Source organism: Castor canadensis, chromosome 15, assembly GCF_047511655.1.
Source record: "Castor canadensis chromosome 15, mCasCan1.hap1v2, whole genome shotgun sequence".
NCBI lineage: Eukaryota > Metazoa > Chordata > Mammalia > Rodentia > Castoridae > Castor > Castor canadensis.
In genome coordinates, this window is record NC_133400.1 from 100,551,427 (window position 1) to 100,570,880 (window position 19,454).

The following is a 19,454-nucleotide window of genomic DNA, read 5'->3' on the forward strand; positions in this document are numbered from 1 at the left end:
CGTCAGTACTTCACCTCTCTGCCCTCCGTCATCTCCCTGCCACTGTGACCCTGACTGGCTTTACAGGAAGAATGCCAGTGTTGAGTGCATTTGGTTTCCAAATAGTAAAGAAGTAAATGGTTTGCCTTCAAGGCCTGCTGGGTACCCTTGAGTGGCCTTGGGTGTTGCTTGCTCTCAGCAAGGCAGGGCTGCTGTCCTTATGGCCTTCCTCTGTTCTCCCAGTCTCAGAAGTCCGAGTCCTCATTCCTCCAGGAAGTCTGGAGCATGAAATGCTAGCACAGCCAAAGCCTTGGGAGAGCCTGTGGGCTTTCTTCAAGCTCAAAAAGGTTCCCTGTTTTGTTTCTTTATAACCAAAAACTAAGACTCAGGCAAAACCTGTGAGGTGACATTGAAAGCAGCTGAATGTGGTGTTTTGCATGTGGAGGTAGAAATCTGTGTCGAGTGTACCCCTTGGAAAACTGACCCACACGATTTGTGAAGAAATGAACAAGTATTACCTGAGGGTCTGCGCCTACCACCTGCTCTGCAGGAATCACCTTGACGGGCTGCTAAGAGCACGTGCGTTTTTAAGCTGCATCAAGGGACGTGTAGGTAACTGCCCCCCCCGTTTTGCATGGTTGGACTGCACCTAGATTGTTAAATCTGGGCTATTCCCAAGTAAACACTAAGTTTGGATGTTGCAACAAAGCATTCTGATCACCTTTAGCAGAGCTTGGTGTTAGGAAACGCATCCAGTGTCTAGAGGGAGCTGCCTTCAAAGCAGTGTGTTACCCACCATCAGGTGAGTTCTGACCAGGAGGCTCATTTGAGGAGTAGGGGTTGCTTCTGGAACATTTTCCCTGTGTCTTTGTCCCCCACTGCTGGGCAATGTCTGGTATGTAGCTATTGCATAGATCCTGTGCTCCATGGACGGGATACTCAAGGTCCACTCCTGTGGTGGAATTGATCGTGTGATTCTTGGTCCCTCTCAAGGACCGGTGATCTATGGGAAAGAAAAATTAGCTGACGGGATTAAGTACTGGATTTGCAGACACAATTTGACCTCAGCAGCCTAGGGACTGCTGTGTTTCCTGCTCCTGAGACAATAGGTGTTTTAAGTGACCTGCAATGAAGGGGTGACCTTTGCCCCTCCACTGCTGGCCAAGGTTATACTGGCCAGTCTGTGTGGCTCACTAGGTAACCTCTGGAGCCCTCCTTCAGTCCGAGAAGGTCACCTCCCACATGGAAGGAGCTGGGTCATAAGGACTCTGTGAGGAGCCCTGTCCATCTTAGCAGTGTGTGAGGATAGCAGTCCCCCTTTCCCAGGGTGCTGTCCACAGAATAGCCAGGAATAGCCAGGCCGCAGCTTTGGATTGGAGCTGCCTGCTGCTCTAGCAAAAGTTAGCATGAGAGCAAGAGAGGAGGGAAATGAGACAAAGTGCGATGGAAAAGCACATCTGGACTGGAAACAGAAGATTCCATCCCACACGTATGGGGAATCCTGGGGTGTGAGCCTTGTGGCACTTCTCCAGAGACTTGGTGCGAAAACTGAAAGATACCCACGCTGCTCTCTGATGCCTTCTCTCTCTTCTGATGCCTCCGCTGTCTTCTGTTACAGAGCACCAAAACTACTTTGGAATAGATGAAAACCTCGGGCCAGTGGCAGTCAGTATCCGGAGGGAGAAGGTGGAAGACGCCAAGGAGAAAGAAGGGTCCCAGTTCAACTACCGGGTGGCTTTCAGGACGAGTGAGGTAACTGGGGCTTTGTACCGTGACTCTCTGGGGGGTTATCTAAACCACTGTTGATGTTACAGCTTCAGTTTACTTCAGACTGAATTCGTTTTTAATGTTTTCCAGCATGTAAGGTCATTGAAAAGGAGGTTGCAGGGCTTTATTCCAAGTGAAAAGCCTAGAAACCTGACTGATGTTGGGTAGCAGTGACTTCACTGCCACCTCAGGATAGAGAGGGTGACCTGATGAAAGTGGAAGGCATGGGGCTGAGACACAGGACAAACACAAGCTCCTCATTCTGTCAGTTTGAAAGTAGCTTTCCACCTTACACAGAAAATCAGGTCAACATCTGCCAGACAATGAGGGGAACATCTGGCTAGAGGTCCCCCACTGTGGCAGCCCTGTCCACACTACCTGGAGGACCACCTGGCCTCCTGAATCATCTCACATTAAATGAAAAGTGGGATTGTTACACAGACAGTGCAGTGCGGGCAGTGGAACCAACAGTCACCAAGACACGCAGAGCCAGCTTGGGTCTGCACTGCAGGTTCTGTTCCCCCAGCCAGGCCTGCTCAGGGGATGTGGGTTTTTCCTATATTCCTGAGCGTTGAGTTTTGGTTGACTGCTTCCGGGTCAGACAGAGGGAATGCTGGCCTGTGCAGGGGTTTCAGTGGCCTGGGCTTAGTGCCGACATGTGAGAATGAGCTAAGCGCCGCTCAGAGTGACACAGTTCAGTGCAGTATCATTATCCCCCGCTGACCAAAACTTAAAGTAGTCATTAAATTCAAAACAATCAAATAAAGTCAGAAGGTCAGCCTCCATCACACCAGTCACCTTCCATGTGCTCAGAGCCAGCGCGGCTGATGCAGGCAGAGGGTCCCAGCCCCTGCATATGGCTCTTAAGACTATTTTAGGGCATCCCTGTGACCACACTCAGCCAAGGAGGCAGGAGGCAGATTAGAGCCAGGTCCTCGATGCACACAACTGGGGCTTTCTCCATCGTGTCAGCTCTGAGATGCAGGCTCAGAATGCTGACCCCAGGCACCAGGACACTGTGGAGGACATGATGCAGACCTTGAGGCCAAATCCAGTGGTCACCTTTCAGCTCTGGCTCACCAGCCCCAGTGCCACCAGCTGTCCACATTTGGGCCCAGGAATGCTTAGCCTGGAAAGTAAATGGAAGATAAGAAAGAGAGTGGAAGAAAAGAGGCCATGTAGAGAAGTGGGCAGCAGGAGAAGGCAGAAGGACAGGTGGGAGAAAGCAATGCTGGTGGGGCTGTGATGGCCCTGTCCTCTCCTCTCAGCCTCCCCATGTGGGTTGTCATGGCTCTGTTCTGCCTGGGTTTTCCCCATTCTTCTGATTTTCTCAGCTCTGCCTGGCCTATCCCTGATCCCTCTCTATCATTTCTGTTTAAAAAAGGAAGAAAGTTGATTTTGTTTTTCGAATGGAGCTACTTGGTCTCTTTTGTCCTGCTTAGAAAAGAGCCTTGCTACTCTTCTTCCTTTTCAAGGCAGTCAAACAGTGACTCCCTACTAGGTAACCAGCACAGGCACTGACTGGCATCTCGTGTTGCCTGCAGCTGACCACCCTAAGAGGAGCCATCTTGGAGGATGCTGTGCCCTCCACCGCCCGGCACGGCACCGCCCGGGGCCTCCCTCTCAAGGAAGTGTTGGAGTACGTCATCCCAGGGCTGAGCATCTCATGCCTGCGACAGGCTTCCAGCTCCCCCAAGGTCCCAGAGCAGCTGCTCAAGCTCGACGAGCAAGGAGTGAGTACAGCTTGTAGGATGGGGGTGTGCGTGAACTTGTGTCCTGTTTCTCAGTGTCCGGGAGTTCCCATCCATCTTTAAGACCATTTACTGTAAGTGCCTTCAAGCATTTTCTCTCTAGTTTTCCCCGAATACACTTCTGTTCTAGTTGAGAGACACAGTGCTTTTGTCGTGTAGTGCACCCCTGCTGAGTTGTGGCTGGTTTTGGTTAGTGTCCCCACTAGAGCATCTGGAGACATGATTAATAATAGAGGCTGCTGGCGTTTCTGCACAGGGTTTACAGATCTCGTGTTGGCCTTTGTGTCAGTGGTTGTCTGCTGTATCAGGATCATGCTGAATGGGGGTGTGCACAGCAAGCTTTAGGAAGACTCCAGCTGACTAGGACCGAGCCCCTAGGGCATGGACAACAAGACCGAGAGCCCACTAGCCTCCCAGGCAGAGGCCAGAAGGGGGGTCTGGAGAGTTGGAAGTGCACTAAGGGTTTTGGGAAAAGAAGAGGAAACACCCTTCCAGGCAGGTCTCTGCAGGAAGTGGTGTTCACCTGGTCTCCAGACTCCATAGACTTCCCAGAGGCAGATGGAAGAAGCCAGCTGCTCCAGAACTGTGGCCTTGCAAGTCACTTTACAGAGAGAGAAGGTTGTGAGGGGGAAACCCAAGCTGAGGGCAGAGCTGTACAGGAGCTTGCTCTGGGTTCAGGACACCTAGGGAGCTAGTAAAGGTTTCTCATGGGATACGGCATGATCCGAGCTGTGTTTTAGGAGGTCATTCTGTAGAGGGCATTGGACCAGCTGAAGAGGGTAGAGACCAATGGTGACTTGGAGCCCAAAGGTGTGACCACTGACGTCACCCAGGAGAGGATCGGTGATACCCAAGAGTGGAATGTGGCCAGGAGATGGAAAAGGTCTTTTGAGTTTCATTTGAAAATAACCTATAGGGGAGACAGAGGTGGGTGCCCAGGTGCACACAGTCTGTTGTGAACAGTTAGATTTGGTTTTAAGTGTGTGATTTTTTTAAGAAAAGACAATGGTAGTATATATTTCCAGAACTTCTCAAGGAAGAGTTTTGATCATGTTTTCGAGATGTTTCTCGGCTTACCCAGCAACACTGGTGACATGGAGTATTTGGTACTGCAAAAGGCTGGAGTGCTAAAGCCAGTGAAATTGCAGATGGTTCGACAAGTTAACACTGCATTAGTAACAAGAAGTCAGCATGTACTGAGTAAGCCAGAGACCTGTCTGTCTCAGGAGTGAAAGCTGACAAGTTAAAAAGCAGACCCCATCTCTAACTGCAAGGGCGGCTCCCCACATTGTAGGACATATAAACTAGCATCCCTATGACTAAGACTGGCAGAGTGCATGGGATGCACGACCTGTCGGGAAGCGTCTGAGGAAACACACTTTGGGGTACCACGTTCTCAGCCCAGGCAGCCTAGTGGGGAGAGCATTGGTTTCCAATCACAGGTGACTCAGTACCTGTGCTGTGGTGGGTCTTGTCCCTCTCTGCTTCTAGGATACATTGGTTTTCTCTCTGAAGGGCTTCACTGTGCTGTGCAGCAGGTGTCTGATGGGGGAGTGTATGGCCCCTGAGGTTGCTCCAGAAAGTTCTGTAAAGCATCCATTTTTCCCAAAGCCTCCGGGGAGCAAGGGCTGTCTGCAGAGCAGCAAGGCGATGTGGTGGCTGTGGTCCACTGTCTCCTAGCAGAATGAAGCAGGCATTCAGGATGCCTTTGCCAGGCATCGGAAGTGCTTTTGTGAACATCTCTTTACAGTCTGATGTCAAGAAGCTAATTTTGAAACTGGTTCTGCTTTTAAACAAACCATGTACTCTGTGGCTCCCGTGGTGGCTTCGGCCCCCCGAGACATCCATTGTTGAATGTGTTTGGCTGTCACACTTGCTGGTAATGTTCAAATTTACTCCCCCAACTCTTCATGTCTTATGGGAATCAAATACCATCAAGAACAATGCTGCTGATTTTCATCCCTCAGAGACTAGACAGCTTTTTTTTTCATCCCCATTTCTAAAGGAGCCTTACCAGTCACCAGTGGCCTGCTGACAGTGGGGACTTTAGGTAGTGCTGGTTCTGTTCATTTTCCTGGCAGAACATCTACCCAGGAGCTTGGCCAATGTCATGATACCCTTCTGAAGACTTTTAATCATGATAAATATTCAGATATTTCCTGTGTGCAATTACGTAAGCTGCCACTCCTGCTCTCTTGGTGTCTACAGCCCATCCTGGTCCAGCGTAGTCAGCTGCTGAGGGTCTCTGTTCAAGACATGATCAAACATGAAAATGCCTGTTCAGGTGGTTCACTCCATTCTTGCAAGATGTTTCTGAGAAGGAAGACTGAATGCTGTGACTATGAACCAGGACCTTGAGTGTTTTATACAGTATCACCTTTTTAAAAAGACAGTCCTAATTTATTTAATAGTTAAATTCATAAAATTGTATGGGTTGCCCTTTTAAAAAAAAGTTACTGCGATGAATTATGGTAGTGTCTAAATGCTCAGTACACGTGACGTCTTTGGCAGGATGGGCGATCTGCTCTTATGCTAGCGCCTCTCCCCCTTGGCACTTGGTTGGATGCACAGGCACCTATCAGGTTTGCTTCTGACACAGGCCCTGGGTTCCCATCAATAGACTGAAGTCTTGAGCCTGGACACTGAGTCATTGCACACGCTTGGAGTTCAGGGCAATTCTGAGGTTTTGTTTTCCTCACCTGCATTTTGATCTAAATTTTCTTGTCAATAAGAACAAAGCTTTTGCTCTTGGGGATAGAGCAGCCAGTTTTGATCCTGTCCCAAAAAGAGACACTAGTTGTGTCCTCTGGTGTCTGCATGTCCATCCACTTGGTAGCACTAAAGCCTTGGGAACCCTTGACGACTGAATGTTCTGGCTTGGAACAGGGTTCACACCTAGGGCTGGCCAAGTGTCACCCTCAGACCTTAGGACTGGCTGCAGCTCATATCATATCATGTTGGTTAGAGAGGTTGGTTAAATGTTGAGTTCAGCCTGAGGTTTAGCAGGTTAGAAGCAAAACTGTGTTCTGGGAGGACTGGTGACTCTAGCATCCAGGAGCAAAGTTGGCTCTGCTGTGTGTTGTGCCGAGCTGTTGGTCAAGCTGCTGGCTTGCTGGTGGATCTTAGGAGAAAGGGCAGTCTCTAACATTTCTGTCATTTTCATGCTCTCTAAAAGAAACAGAGGTTTCTTTCTAGATGTCATACAATTATCATAACTCTCATAGTTAAGCAAGCCACACTGTACTTCTCCCTTAAGTTCCATCCTGTGGACTGCTCCCTTTGCAAACAGGTGACAGAGGCATGGCAGGTGGAGACATGAACAGTAGCCCTGTCCTGTGTCTATCAGGGTGAAGCCTAGTAACTGTCATACATACCTGAGGGCTTTGAGAATGGCTTTAGCCCTGATTCCCATGACCCAGGCATCCTGGCTAGCAACACAAGTCCTGTTCACAGTTAGGACTTAGCACAGGCTGGTTTTTCTGTGGGTGGAGGAGAGGGTGAGCTATCAGGGTGACAGCTCAGCATTGAGCAGAGAAGTCTCCTAGGATCTCATTTCTCCAGTTTTTTGGGGCCTTTGCCTGAATGAGGAGTCAGAAATACGAGACCCTACACTCAGGAGTTAGAGAAAGCATACAGTCTAGGGAGGGCTCTGCTTAGCCAACCCAAGGCCACACCATGCCCAGACCCTGGGCTCCTCCCCCAGAGAGGTAGGTATGAGGAGAGGAGGGGCTTCCTCCCAGAGATGCCAGGGAATAGACCAGACAAGCTACCCACATAGGGCACTGCAGGACATGTGGCGCTCAAATGAGGTGGCACATGACCCTGGCAGGGCTCCCAGGTGAGCAGCAGGTGAAGGAGCAGAGAAAGGGCAGACACCAGTGGCAGCCACCAGGACTGAGCTCTGAGAACGTGGGTGACTGGGGGGCTGCCTCCTAGGTGCCAAGGACACAGGGACACTGGGACCCACAGGACTGGGCTGAACATGTGGCAGCCTTGATATTCTGCACGGTTAGTGGTGGACACTTGTTAGGGTCAGGGCCACATAAGCAGAGAGTTGAAATCTTCTAACAGTGAAAGAAAGTCAAGCCACTGTGACACTGAGGATGCTACAGTATAAATACAGTGCCGGCGGTCACTAATTCATTAAACTCTGTGTAGTAATCGTAGAGCATGACCCTAGTGTGGTCAAGATCCTGAAATGTGTCCTGAGCCACTCGGGTGACTGCTGTTTACAATGAAAAGACGTAAGGTGTTTTTATTGTACTTGGCATTTTTTTGGAAAACTTCTTGACCCTCCCAAAGAGCTAGTCGATAAAGTCTGTGACACCAGGAGTAAGTGGTTGCTGATCCTTGTCTCACGGCCCACGCTCCAGGGCTGGACCACTGGCCTTCACCAGGCTTTGGTGGAGCTTGTGGATGATGGTGCTCTGGGCTCTCCACACAGCCTTGTGCCCAGCAGCACAGGCAGTTGATTCCATTAGCTGTGAGCAGGTAGCGGTTCCTTTATAGCCCCACAAGGCACCCAGTCAAGGGGACCGTCTGCCGCCTGTGAGGACCTTGGACAGGCATCACAGACTGCTCCCCTCCACGTCACGGCATGTATCGTATTGTGGATGAGACTGTGCTCGCTGTGTTGCTGCACAGGGGAAGTATCACTTTGCCTTGTTTTACTGAGATGGTCACTGTGAGTTCTGATTAAAGGCTGTTTGGCTTCCCAGTAATAAAAGTGAACTGTTCTATGACTTGATGTCTTCAGGGATTCAGTGATGTCTGATACTCTGTCAGTCTCGGAGATTTGGGTGGCTGCAGCAAGATTAAGATGTCTCTCTGATTGTATGAGAGAAAAGTAGTAGTTCTTCCAGGAAAAATGAGAGCACTGTAAAGACAGGTCTGGTTTCTCCTGTCCCCCTTGGGAGGACATCCCGTGCCTTCCAGTGTGACATGGTGCTGACTGAGGCAGGAACTCTTCAGTCACTACTGACACACTGTATGGTGTATTGTATGTATAGCAGATGTTTTCATTTCAAGATAGTCAAAAATGTGAGAAGTGACTGTAACTGTACAACGCAACACTACTTTTATGGAAACAAAACCTCGTTCTGTTTATACACATACATCACAACTGTTAAGGCTTCTTGCCTTAACAGACCCAATGAGATTTGTGTTTTCCTTCCCGAATGTTCAGATAAATTAGAGATGAAAAAGGCACCAGAACCCAGGAGGGAGAGCTTTTCAAAGTCCGTGGCCTTCTCTTCTTCCCCACTTGGAAGATGATTTCTAATCACTGCGTACGGTGTATAAGACTAAGTACTTGCTGAGTTGCCTCTGTGAGCCGATGCTTGAACTGGACTGTGGTCTTTCTGGAGCCCTGGTGGTTCCCACACAGCCATCGTTGTGTTGCATCGGGTCTCGATGCCCCCAGCTATAAACTGGGTTCTGGCTTTGGTGCTTGTTTCTAGGCCCTTTTCCACTTCTCGCTTATTTCATTACCGAGTTTGTTCCCACCTGCTTCCTGGGAACAGAACTGTAAATTTCTGTAGTTTTACTTTTGCTGGAAGTGAAGGTGCCTAGACTCTGTGTCAAATCATTTCTTTTCCTCCCGTTTCAGCTGAGCTTTCAGCACAAAATTGGGGTCCTTTACTGCAAAGCAGGCCAGAGCACAGAGGAGGACATGTACAACAACGAGACGGCGGGGCCGGCCTTGGACGAGTTCCTCGACCTCCTCGGCCAGAGAGTGCGGCTGAAAGGGTTCAGCAAGTACCGCGCCCAACTGGACAACAAGAGTGAGCTCTGCGTGTGTCTGCGGGGGGTACGGTGTGTGTGTACATGCAAGTTCAAGCCTCCCAAGGTGGGGGTAGAAAGCACATTTCTCCAGAGCTGTGTGTCACATCCCAAGCTCGAAAGGTCAGTGCTTTTCTTTGTAACAGCAGGGATCCCATAGTGTGTCCTGTGGATCTTTCCAGATTCCCCTCCCCTTCTTAACCCACCCTCTTCTCTGACACCCTTGTTTCAGGATGCTAAGGGCAGGTGCTATATTTTATCCCAAGAAACACAGTACTGACACACTCACTCATTGCGTGTTACTGGCTTTTTTTCATTTCTGCATTTGGGTGTTAGCTAGGGAATTGGAACAGTAAGTAGGAAGCTGACGCATCCTGTCAGTCTAGGATCTGTGTCGGGGCCCCTGGAGTGGGACACCGAAGCCCAGTTCAAAGCATGCACGTTCTGTCCTCCTGTGATGTGTGACCGTGTGGCTGTCTTCATCCAGAAGATGGAATTCCTCAGGGTCTCATGACAAGTTCTGGATCTTTCATCCTGTGCTGTTACGAAGTTGCTGTCAGCACCTGAAATACGACATGGTGCAGTTTTACATATTTGGGGAAAGTTCTTATCAAGCAGTTAATTCTGCTTTTTTAGTGACAAGTTCAGCAGAGAAGATTCTAAAGTTCGGGGGATCTGAGGGTGTGTGAGGCCCTCTCCCAGGAGGGGTGGTGGGAGTGAGGCAGGAGTTTTCCTAGTGGGAGCAGTAGGGTGCAGCCAGGCCAAGACCAGAAGGGAGCTGGTCTGATGCCTGCAGCACCCACCCTCTGTTCTCTGAGTTTCCAAGCCTGCCCCAACACCCACTCAACTTGGGCCCATCATTGATGCTCTGTCTGGATGAGTAGGGGCCTGCACTCAGTTCTGGTTTAGACCTCTTTTTGAAAGTTACTAGGTTCTTCAGAAAACGTGACAATGGTGATGACTTCACCTAGGCTTCTATGTCCTCCACACTCGCTGGGGCTGGAGCTCAATCTCGCAGAGAACAAATGTAGCTGAGCCTCAGACACGTAAAGTCAGAGGAATAACTCATGGTGCCAGTCTGCAAATAGCCACGTGTGGAAGGAAAGCCTACAAATAGCCACACGTGTAACAAAAGTCAAGTAACCTCTTCTGATTTTCCTTCTTTTTTCTTTTCAAACTCCCCTTTCCTACAAACCACAATTCTCCCACTAGCGAGGCTAAGACATGGCCCTTGGGGTCTCCTGAAGCCACTGGGGGGGGACATGGACTCCTGTTGCTCTGAGGGTGCAGCCTCTCCCATCAGTGGGCTGTGCAGAGTAGACATTTCAGGAGCTTTGGATCCACATGATCTATAAAACTATAACAGATGAGCCCAGTCTCCTACGGAAAGAATTAGCATCCTCTTTGTGTTTTGATGACCAAGGGGATGTCTTGATGCCTTATATCCCACAGAGGTGAGAACTGGATTTTGAGAGGTTGAGTCTGATACTCCAGATATTTAAGGTGAGAAGTAAGACATTCTGCATGATGCAAAGAAGTCTGACATTCTTGGAAAAAGAGGAGAGATCTAATAGTTGGGCACCTTGCAGTGGTCACCTAAAATCCACGTCTTCCATGGAACGGCCAGTACACATCTTTCTGAAGTTCAGGCGAGTCCGATTTTAGTGTTGATTGTGTGCCCATGATGAGTCAAACCTGGGCTCAGAGTCCTCACAAGGAAAGTTTAGGGCATGACCTGAATAGCCAGGATGTCCTTCCAGCACTGAAAGCACTCTTTCCTCTTTAGCACAAAATGAGTGGAGAGGAGCAAGAGTATCCACTGCTGCGGTAGTCTGCTCACCAAGCTCACATGGTCCTGGCCATAGGCAGACAGTGGCCATACTGATGGTCAGCTCTCTTTTTGAGTAGAAATATTTATAGCCAAGCCTTGAACAAGTTTACCTTGTCCGTGGTCACGCTGGTGTCTGAGATGAGGCCCTTCAGAATGTTTACTGTTAGAAAGTCAGCTCAAGCCAGGCATGGTGGCACAGGCCTATAATCCCAGCACTCAGGAGACTGAGGCAGGAGGATCAGGAGTTTGAGGCCAGCCTGAGCTACATAGTCAGATCCTGTCATTTTTTAGAACTGGTCAGGATAGACAAGTCATGACTGCATCTTGAGAAATGTTCCTCCTCCCCCCTGCATCTTCCTTCTATCATTGCGTTTCCCTGATCTGAAGTATAAAGCCAGTCTGGTTTCTCCTCCTGAACTCTGACCATCCTAACACAGAGGGACATCCGGGGCGGGGGGGGGGTCTGACTGTTTCATCATCCCACCCTCGGTGTCTTGATAGTGAGTGAATTCATCCTTCCTTCTGAAAGGGCACATTGCCTCCCAAGCTTTGTGCACTGTCAAGGTTCTGAGTCAAGTTAAAATGGAATGTTAATTTCTAGAAAGCCCTGGAAAAATGACAAATACATCCTTGACGACTTGGTGAACAGGAAGAATTCCTTTATTTGGGGAGAATCTAACCACTTGTAATGTAATTTCTGGAGATGAGTATGGAGCTCACCTGTAAATGAAATTGCCACCCACAAGGGCCTTTCCAGGGTGCCTGAGAGCTATATAGTATTTCTTCTGGAGAATGGCCAGGACTGTCTCTGAGCTAAGCATTACAAAGAAACACCACACCACAGGTTCAGAAAGAAAGCAATGGAAGTCATGAAGTTTAATATTTTAATGTTCCAAAGTAAAAATGTAAATGTTCAGAATAAAAAAAAAAGATTTACTAAAGACAGCAGTGTGAGTTTCCCCGGAAAACACAGTGGACAAAGCACTAGTGACTGGCATTGGGGTGTTTGCTGCATAGAGAGTGGAAACTGCCTTTGTCCAGGTCACGGTGGGGACAGGTGGCCTTGAACTCCACTTTTTCCTACTGTCTTCATTCATCCTGTGCAAAATGGTCCAGAACTTTTCCTGAAGTATTTTACAGTCCCTGAATTAGTTTGGGTGCCGACACCCTGTGTCATGGGTAACACAGATGGATTTAGAACCTGCAAAGGATCGTTCTGCTTTTCAGAAGCTGATCACTAGCTTCAAGATCAGTGGGGTTCAGAGTCACCATTTCTTTAACATGCATCAGCACAGATGACACAGCAAGTGGACACCCTTGCTCCTTGTCCTTAATTTGTAGGATGTGTCACCAGTGTGGATTTCTGGTGAAAGAAGCAACAATTACAATTTCCTTCAGGGAAAGAAATTTTTGTTTTGGTGGTACTGGGGTTTGAACTCAGGGTCTCCAGCTTGCTAGGCAGGTGCTCTATCCCTTGAGCCATGCCCCCAGCTGGAGAAAGAAATTTTTAAAATAATATCTTTGTTCCCTTCCCATAGTCAGTCAACCCAGTTTCACTTTTCGGTATTCTGGATGATCAAGTGCCCCGATTGACTAAGAATTAACAGAAAAGTGTTCGCACAAGGGCATTGTCAGGCCAGTCTGCTGGCAGTCACACCATTCAGGCTCGTGCCTGGACTGGCATGGCCTCCCTCCTCTACCACTCACCTGTGCACCATGAGGCAAGATGTCCTCGCCCTCCCTGGCTCCTCCAAGTGCACAGGGCAAGGTGGAGGACAGGACACTGGAGGCCACACGCTCAGCACACGGGGGAGGGCAGGGGCACTGTGGAGCACAGCAAGGCTGCACACAGTCCCTGCGAGCAAGTCCACAGCTCATGAAGCGCCTTTTGTAGAAACGTGTTCAATCCCGAATCCTGCACCTTCCTAACTGCTCTTGTACTTGGTTTTCAGCTGACTCCACAGGAACCCACTCCCTGTACACCACGTACAAGGACTATGAGCTCATGTTCCACGTGTCCACGCTTCTTCCGTACATGCCCAACAACCGGCAGCAGGTAAGCCCCACCGCCCTCCCTTCCAGGCCAGCCACAGGGTGCCCTGCTCCGAGAAGTCCTGATCAGCAGAGGAGTGTTTTCTTCGCTTGTATCACTTGCGAGTATTTGCATCTTACAGAGAGCATCAGCACACCTTTTCCTTCTGAGGAAACGGATGCTCTTCTGTGCTCACCTCTTACTGCTTGCTGCACAGTCTGAAGAGAAACCTGCATCAACTGTGTTAATTACAAAAGGGCCACCGTGTGGACCAGACTTAGCTTTCTGAGTGGGTAAATGACTTATTCATAGAAAATGCTATTTGCAGGTGATGCTGGTGCTATTTTCAGCTGTTCTTCCTCAGTGGATTTTCATTGTATTAACTAGATTTGTTGACCACAATATATGACCTTTTTCAGGGAAAGAACTATCACTGTGTATTATGCTTTGTACGTGTCACTCACTAAAAACCAAGATTTGAAATAGGGATGTTACATAAAGCATCATAGAACAGTCTACTAACTTTTGGTGGAGCTGTGAGATGAGCCGAGCAAGTTCTTTTGCAAAAATTGCTGACACTAGTGACTTGTGTTCATGCCCTGCAGGCACCTGCAATGGCATGTCTGCTCTGGGAGCATGTGGGGCTCTGAGGATCGTCTGGGGTAGGGAGGACCCATGGGATGGGAAGCAGGTGGGCTTTGCCAGGGCAATGGGAAGATCTCAGCTTCTGCAGACTCACTTTCAGGGACGTTTGTGATGCATCCATCTGATTTGTGGTGTGACCTTGTATAGGACTGTGATTATATTTGGGCTGAAGCCAGGGTAAGAAAAAGTTTGTTTTCGTGCTTGGGAAGCTTATATCTGATGTCGCCCACCTGCTTGCCTTTTGCTGTAGTGTTTTAGAGCCCCAAGACCACAGAGGGGGTTGCCTGGTTATTTGTCCAGTGAATAAAACCTGGTTTCAGAGAATTTTCTGTTCTTTTAACACTCATGGATTGAGTCAAAATCTGCTTTTTTTTCCTCAAAGATGAAACCAGCCACCTCCCACCCCTCCCCCATCATTAGTTACATGGAACACCTTGGATCCTACAGCTGGGATGAGAATTCAGGTGCTTCTCAGGCTCTTCATGTTAAGAACAAGAGCTCCTCTTGTCATTCTCTCTCATGTCAATCGCTAGCTGGGTTTTCTTACAACTTTCTGTCTGGCACCCATCTCATCCAGCACTGAATTTTCCTGAATTTTCTCCGGTGTTTTCTACTAAGTATCTCCCTCCATCTTTGGGATCGCTGTCTCGAAATTCCACCTCTGCATATTTTTTATGAAACAGAATTAGAGAGTATTTGTGTACATTTCAACTGAGGACTATTTTGCTCTTAACACGTTTATTTTCAGTAACACTGCACAGATTTGCTGGTATTAAGGAGCCTGTTTGTCCCAGGCCAGTTTTCTAGCTGTGACTCGATTGCCAATTAAATTCTAGGAGATGCTGCTCAGAAGTAGAGGGCGTCCAGGCCAGGAGTCTGCAGTGCTCTAGCAGACTGGGGCAGAATGGGGGATGGGGCTGATCCCAGTCGTCTGCCCCCACCACAGAGCCAGACAGCTGTCTCCTTACTCCTTACTCTGAACTGAGTTGGCCCAGCCTGCCTTCCACGTGTGACAGTCTCTAAGAGTTTTGGACTCATCACTGTTACAGAACTCAAGGCTGGCTCCCTGGGCTCTCTCGTGTGAGTTTAGGGTTCCCTGTGCCTGACCCCACTTCACTGAACCTGTCCTTTCAGGTTCCACACCCAAAAGTCTGGAGGTGCAAAGTGCATGTGTAGGTGGTGGTAGAGGAGGATAGGAGTGCTCCAAACACCCAAGCTGAGGATCAAAAGAGAAGTCCCGGTCAGACCCGGTGGCTCATGCCTGTAATCCTAGCTACCTAGGAAGCTGAAATCAGGAGGATCGAGGTTGAAGGCCAGCTTGGGCAAATAGTTCGAGAGACCTCTTAGCTCTAAAATAACCAGAGCAAAGTGACTAGAGGTACAGCTCAAGCAGTAGAGCAACCTGCTTTGCAAGCATGAAGCCCTGAGTTCAAATCCCAATCCCACAAAAAAAAAATCCAGAAAGTCCCTGCAAGCTGACTTTTATAAATAATGGACTGTGTAGGTTAAAAGCCTGCTTAGTTATCCCTTTTTGTTTCTAACTTGAGGGAGAGTTCATGGCATTGTCTAAGTTGTGCTGATGGGGTACAGGTGGGAAGTGGTAAAAACAATATTGTCTCTTAGGCTCACTGAGCATGGGAAAGTGTGGCCCTGCTGACAGCCCGTGTAGGCAGGGAGTAAGGACAGACAGGGAAGACGAGAAGAGGTGAGACCAGAGTCATCACAGACCTGTGTCTGAGACTGTCACAGTCAGTCCTCGCTCTGTGGCCTTTGGTATGGTGCTCATCTCAAACTGTCATGAAAAAGGTTCTAGTGTGGCCCGGGCTCAGGGAGGGACACTGTGTTAGACCCTTGGGAGTGAAGCTGGGGACTTGATGCAGGAGCAACTTACACCAAGTGATGCCATGGTCCCTCTCAGGATCACAATGTGTAGTTCCAGGGCCTTCTTGGAGGCTTCCTTCTTGTAGGCTGAAGGAAGCTGGAGTAGGAGAAGGTGGCTGGAAGAGCAGGAAACTTGGAGCCACTCCTTGGATTGGAGTCCCAGCTGCTGGCTTTGTGACCTTGAGTAGGTGAAGGTCTCCTTTTTCCCTGAAGGCAGTGCTCTCCAGGTGCCCCGTGTACCAGGACCATACCCAGCACGGGTTGGGCAGTTAGCACTGGGTGAGAGAATAGTGAGTGAGTGGATACACCTGCTTGAGATGGTCATTCGTGAGACTTGAGAGTTAATAAGTGCAGAGCATGCCAAGTGCTCAGTGAGCTGTGGTTGTTACTAAGTCACTAGCAAGGGCACTTTGGATCTATTAGGGAGAGGTAAGGCCTGGATTGTGAAGAAAGTCAGGGACTAAATGTAACAGTAGTTTCAGAAAACTATCTTTTCTCTGGTCTCCAGCTGTAGTCACTGTGTTCTGGCTGTAGCTAAGTGATGCCACTTTGTGCTTAGATGTGGATGTCCCAACTTTGTCATGGGTAGTGTTGGCTCTATTTCTGTCTCCTGTTCCACAAATTACGCCCACAAACTATTGCAATACCAAGGGCAGAAATGTCAGCAGGACCAGCCAGTGCCATGACTGTCATGGAGCTGATGGCTTATACCTGAGTCCTGCCTGTGCTGTCAGTGTCACAAGCACCACAGTGTTGTGACTTCATACCTGACCCAGACTTGTCCTTATTGGGTCTAATGTCTTGTGCTTGCTCTTGTAATGAATCCAGCTGAGATGCAGGACAGCTCTTGAATCTTCAGAATGGCTCCCCTCTTACAAAGGAAGCCTGCCCACAGAGCACTTCCCCTCTTCCTAGGTGAGGCCGTGCCACTTCCCCACCTCCCTGCACCCTGCTTCCCTTCTGCTTGCTCTATAGACGTATCATGGTTCAGCCATCATGGGATTTCATCACGAAGAACTTCGCAAGGTAGCTGTAAACTTCACCTTGGCAGACACTTCCTTTGTTCGGACTGGGTGTGTAAGATAGAGGCACCACAGAGCCTGGCACATAGTAACCTTGCCTTTACTGGTGCCGGCATGAAGTTCAAACAGCTCTGCTTGGAAAGGGTGTCGAGCCCCACGGAGTACCTCAGGATGACTCCAGGCCCTGGGGCCTTGAAGTTACACTCATAGTGGACTTGACATGGCACGGGTGACAATGTCCAGCTTGTTATGCTAGAACCAGGCTGTGACTCCTTCTTTCACATGAGTCAACTGGTTATCTTCCATGCCAGGAAGGGTCTGTGCACCTGTGCACTTCCCCCCGGCTCCTAATTGCTACTGCTGAGCTGCCCTGCCTGTGTGCACTGTTTGAGCAGGTGGGGGATCCCGGCCTGTGTGCACTGTCTCAGTAGGGTGGGAGGAGTCTAGTCTGTGTGCACTGTGTGAGCAGAGCAGGAGGAGTCTAGCCTGTGTGCACTGTCTGAGCAGAGTAGGGGGAGCCCAGGCTGTGTGCAGTGTCTGAACAGAGTGGCCTGTGTGCACTCTCAATAGAGCGGGAGTTGCCTGACTTGTGTGCACTGTCTCAGTAGTGTGAGAGGAGTCCAGGCTGTGAACACTGTCTGAGCAGGATAGGAGGAATCTGGCCTGTGTGCACGGTCTCAGCAGCATGGGAGGAGTCCAGCCTGTGTGCACTGTCTGAGCAGAGCAGAAGTCTAGCCTTTGCCAGGGTTGGAGAAGTCCTGCCTGTATGCACTGTCTCAGCAGGGTGGCCTGTGCTCAGGCTCACCTGTGAGTAATACCGTAGGACATTTTGCCCAGTTTAAATACTTACTCAGCTGTCTGCAGTTAGCTCTTTTCCCAGCCTGAGGTGGTAATGCATACTTACACCAGAGCCTAAGCATCACTACTGGGGATGCAGGCTGGCATAATGCAGAGAACTCATGTCTTCCTAAGCCTTGTCCCATCTCCACACTGTCATGGAGTCATTCAGAATCCTCATTCCTGCCTTATTTCTGTTTCTCCATTTGCAAGCATTGCCTAGCTGGTTTGTATATTTACTCTTTCCATCACTGGAATATCATGGGTATATGAAAAAGCGAATCAGTTGATAAGTCTTGTAAGCATTAATTTAATTTGGTTAGATTTTGCTGATCTGAAATGAGAAGCATTGCCCAACGCTGGTGTTTTTGCAGGAAGTGGGCCTGTGTGTGCTGCACACAGGTCTGCACACAGCTCAGATGTGATATGTGTAGGGTCTCATGCTTTTTGCCTGGGCTGTCCTTGGACACAATCCTCCTACCTATGGCTCTTGATAGCTAGGATCACAGGAGCATACCATCATGATCAGCTTAACTAGACTTCTAAAAACATTTTGGGACCCATTTGATAAGGTCAGAAAGGGACAAAGGAAGCTTGGCCTGCTGCCACGGTAACTGGCCATAAAGTTCCTTTCAACTTGTACTTTAAGTTTTCCTATGGTGAAAATGTATAATCATCCTTCTGGAGGAGGTGACATTGGGTAGGAGTAGCTGTGCAGTGAGCTGCAGCAATGGCCACAGCCACAGAACACAACCCATGGGTGCTGCCTGTGCTGTGTGTTAATGGAGTGGTCCCAGAGCAAAGGCACATTGTGATTGCTCAGGAAGCATGTGGTGCAGAGCCCTTGCCCAGCTTTTGCTGCTCTGAGCTTTGCCTTCTGCCCACTACTCTGAGAGGTCCTGTGTGTCAGGGACACTGATGACAGTCAGTGTAGGCTGCTGAGTTGTGTATTCTGCAAATATACCAGGCAGGCATATTTCTATTCTTGCTGTTCACTTAATCCTGTGCCAAGTTGAGCCTCGCTTCCTGGGAAAGGCCCACTTTCCCTCATTTCGTCTTCCTATTGAGGGTTGTGTGTATTTGTGTGGAAGGAGGCCTGTTTGTCACCCTGTATGTCCCCTTCCTTGCCCACAGCTTCTGAGGAAGAGGCACATCGGGAACGACATCGTCACCATTGTCTTCCAGGAGCCTGGGGCACTTCCCTTTACCCCAAAGAGCATCCGCTCACACTTTCAGCACGTCTTCATCATCGTGAAAGTGCATAACCCATGTGCAGAGAACGTGTGCTACAGGTGAGCCCACATCCCAGCCACTCCTCCCCACAGCGGCCTCTCTCATGACATCCCATTATTCTTCCAGCCCTGATTTTCTAATTCTGCTTCCAACTTAATCTCTCAGCTGCTTTCTGTAAGAAATAATTACCTTCTTCCCATTCCCCTCCCTTGATAAAAGAGAAACACCGGACGGTTCATAGGGACAGATGGTGCATTTCCTCAGCATCTCCAAAAGACTGAGCTGCCCTGCTACGCCCCTCAGAGTGTTGGTCCTGGCATCTGAGCTGGGGACATGAGGGTGGTGGCAGGAAATTATGCCTCTTCATCAGACACCCTAGAAGCCCACCTACTCTAAGCTGGACTGTTGAGACCAGGAGGCCACTCTTGCTTTGGTGACCCCAAAGGCCTTATATGTGCCTTGGCATCCTGAGACCATCCTGGCCAGGCCTGTTTTTAGTCCTTGCCCAGGTCTCAGACCCTATGGTAGGCAATAACGTCATGGTCATGCCATGTGGGTGTTGAAAGCACACTTTTCACCCAAGTTTGAATCCAGCTCTCTGCTTGTCATGGGCACTGTGGAGGTTTTCTGTTTTTCTTGACCTTCAACTCCTTGTCTTAAAATTGAGCATTGTACTACTTACTTCAAAATGTAGT

General features: G+C 49.2%; 1 protein-coding gene across 12 annotated transcripts in view; it reads left to right on the plus strand.

Annotated features, from left to right (window-relative positions):
* The window catches only part of Sipa1l2 (signal induced proliferation associated 1 like 2), a 166,793-nt gene that overhangs the window by 97,496 nt on the left and 49,843 nt on the right, over positions 1-19,454 (plus strand). For all 12 annotated transcript variants that reach the window (XM_020176659.2, XM_074056867.1, XM_020176655.2 and 9 more), the window contains 5 exons: positions 1,598-1,731; positions 3,291-3,479; positions 9,106-9,280; positions 13,062-13,165; positions 18,661-18,818. In XM_020176659.2, the coding sequence (XP_020032248.1) occupies positions 1,598-1,731; positions 3,291-3,479; positions 9,106-9,280; positions 13,062-13,165; positions 18,661-18,818 (760 nt within the window). The remainder of the gene's footprint in view (positions 1-1,597; positions 1,732-3,290; positions 3,480-9,105; positions 9,281-13,061; positions 13,166-18,660; positions 18,819-19,454) is intronic.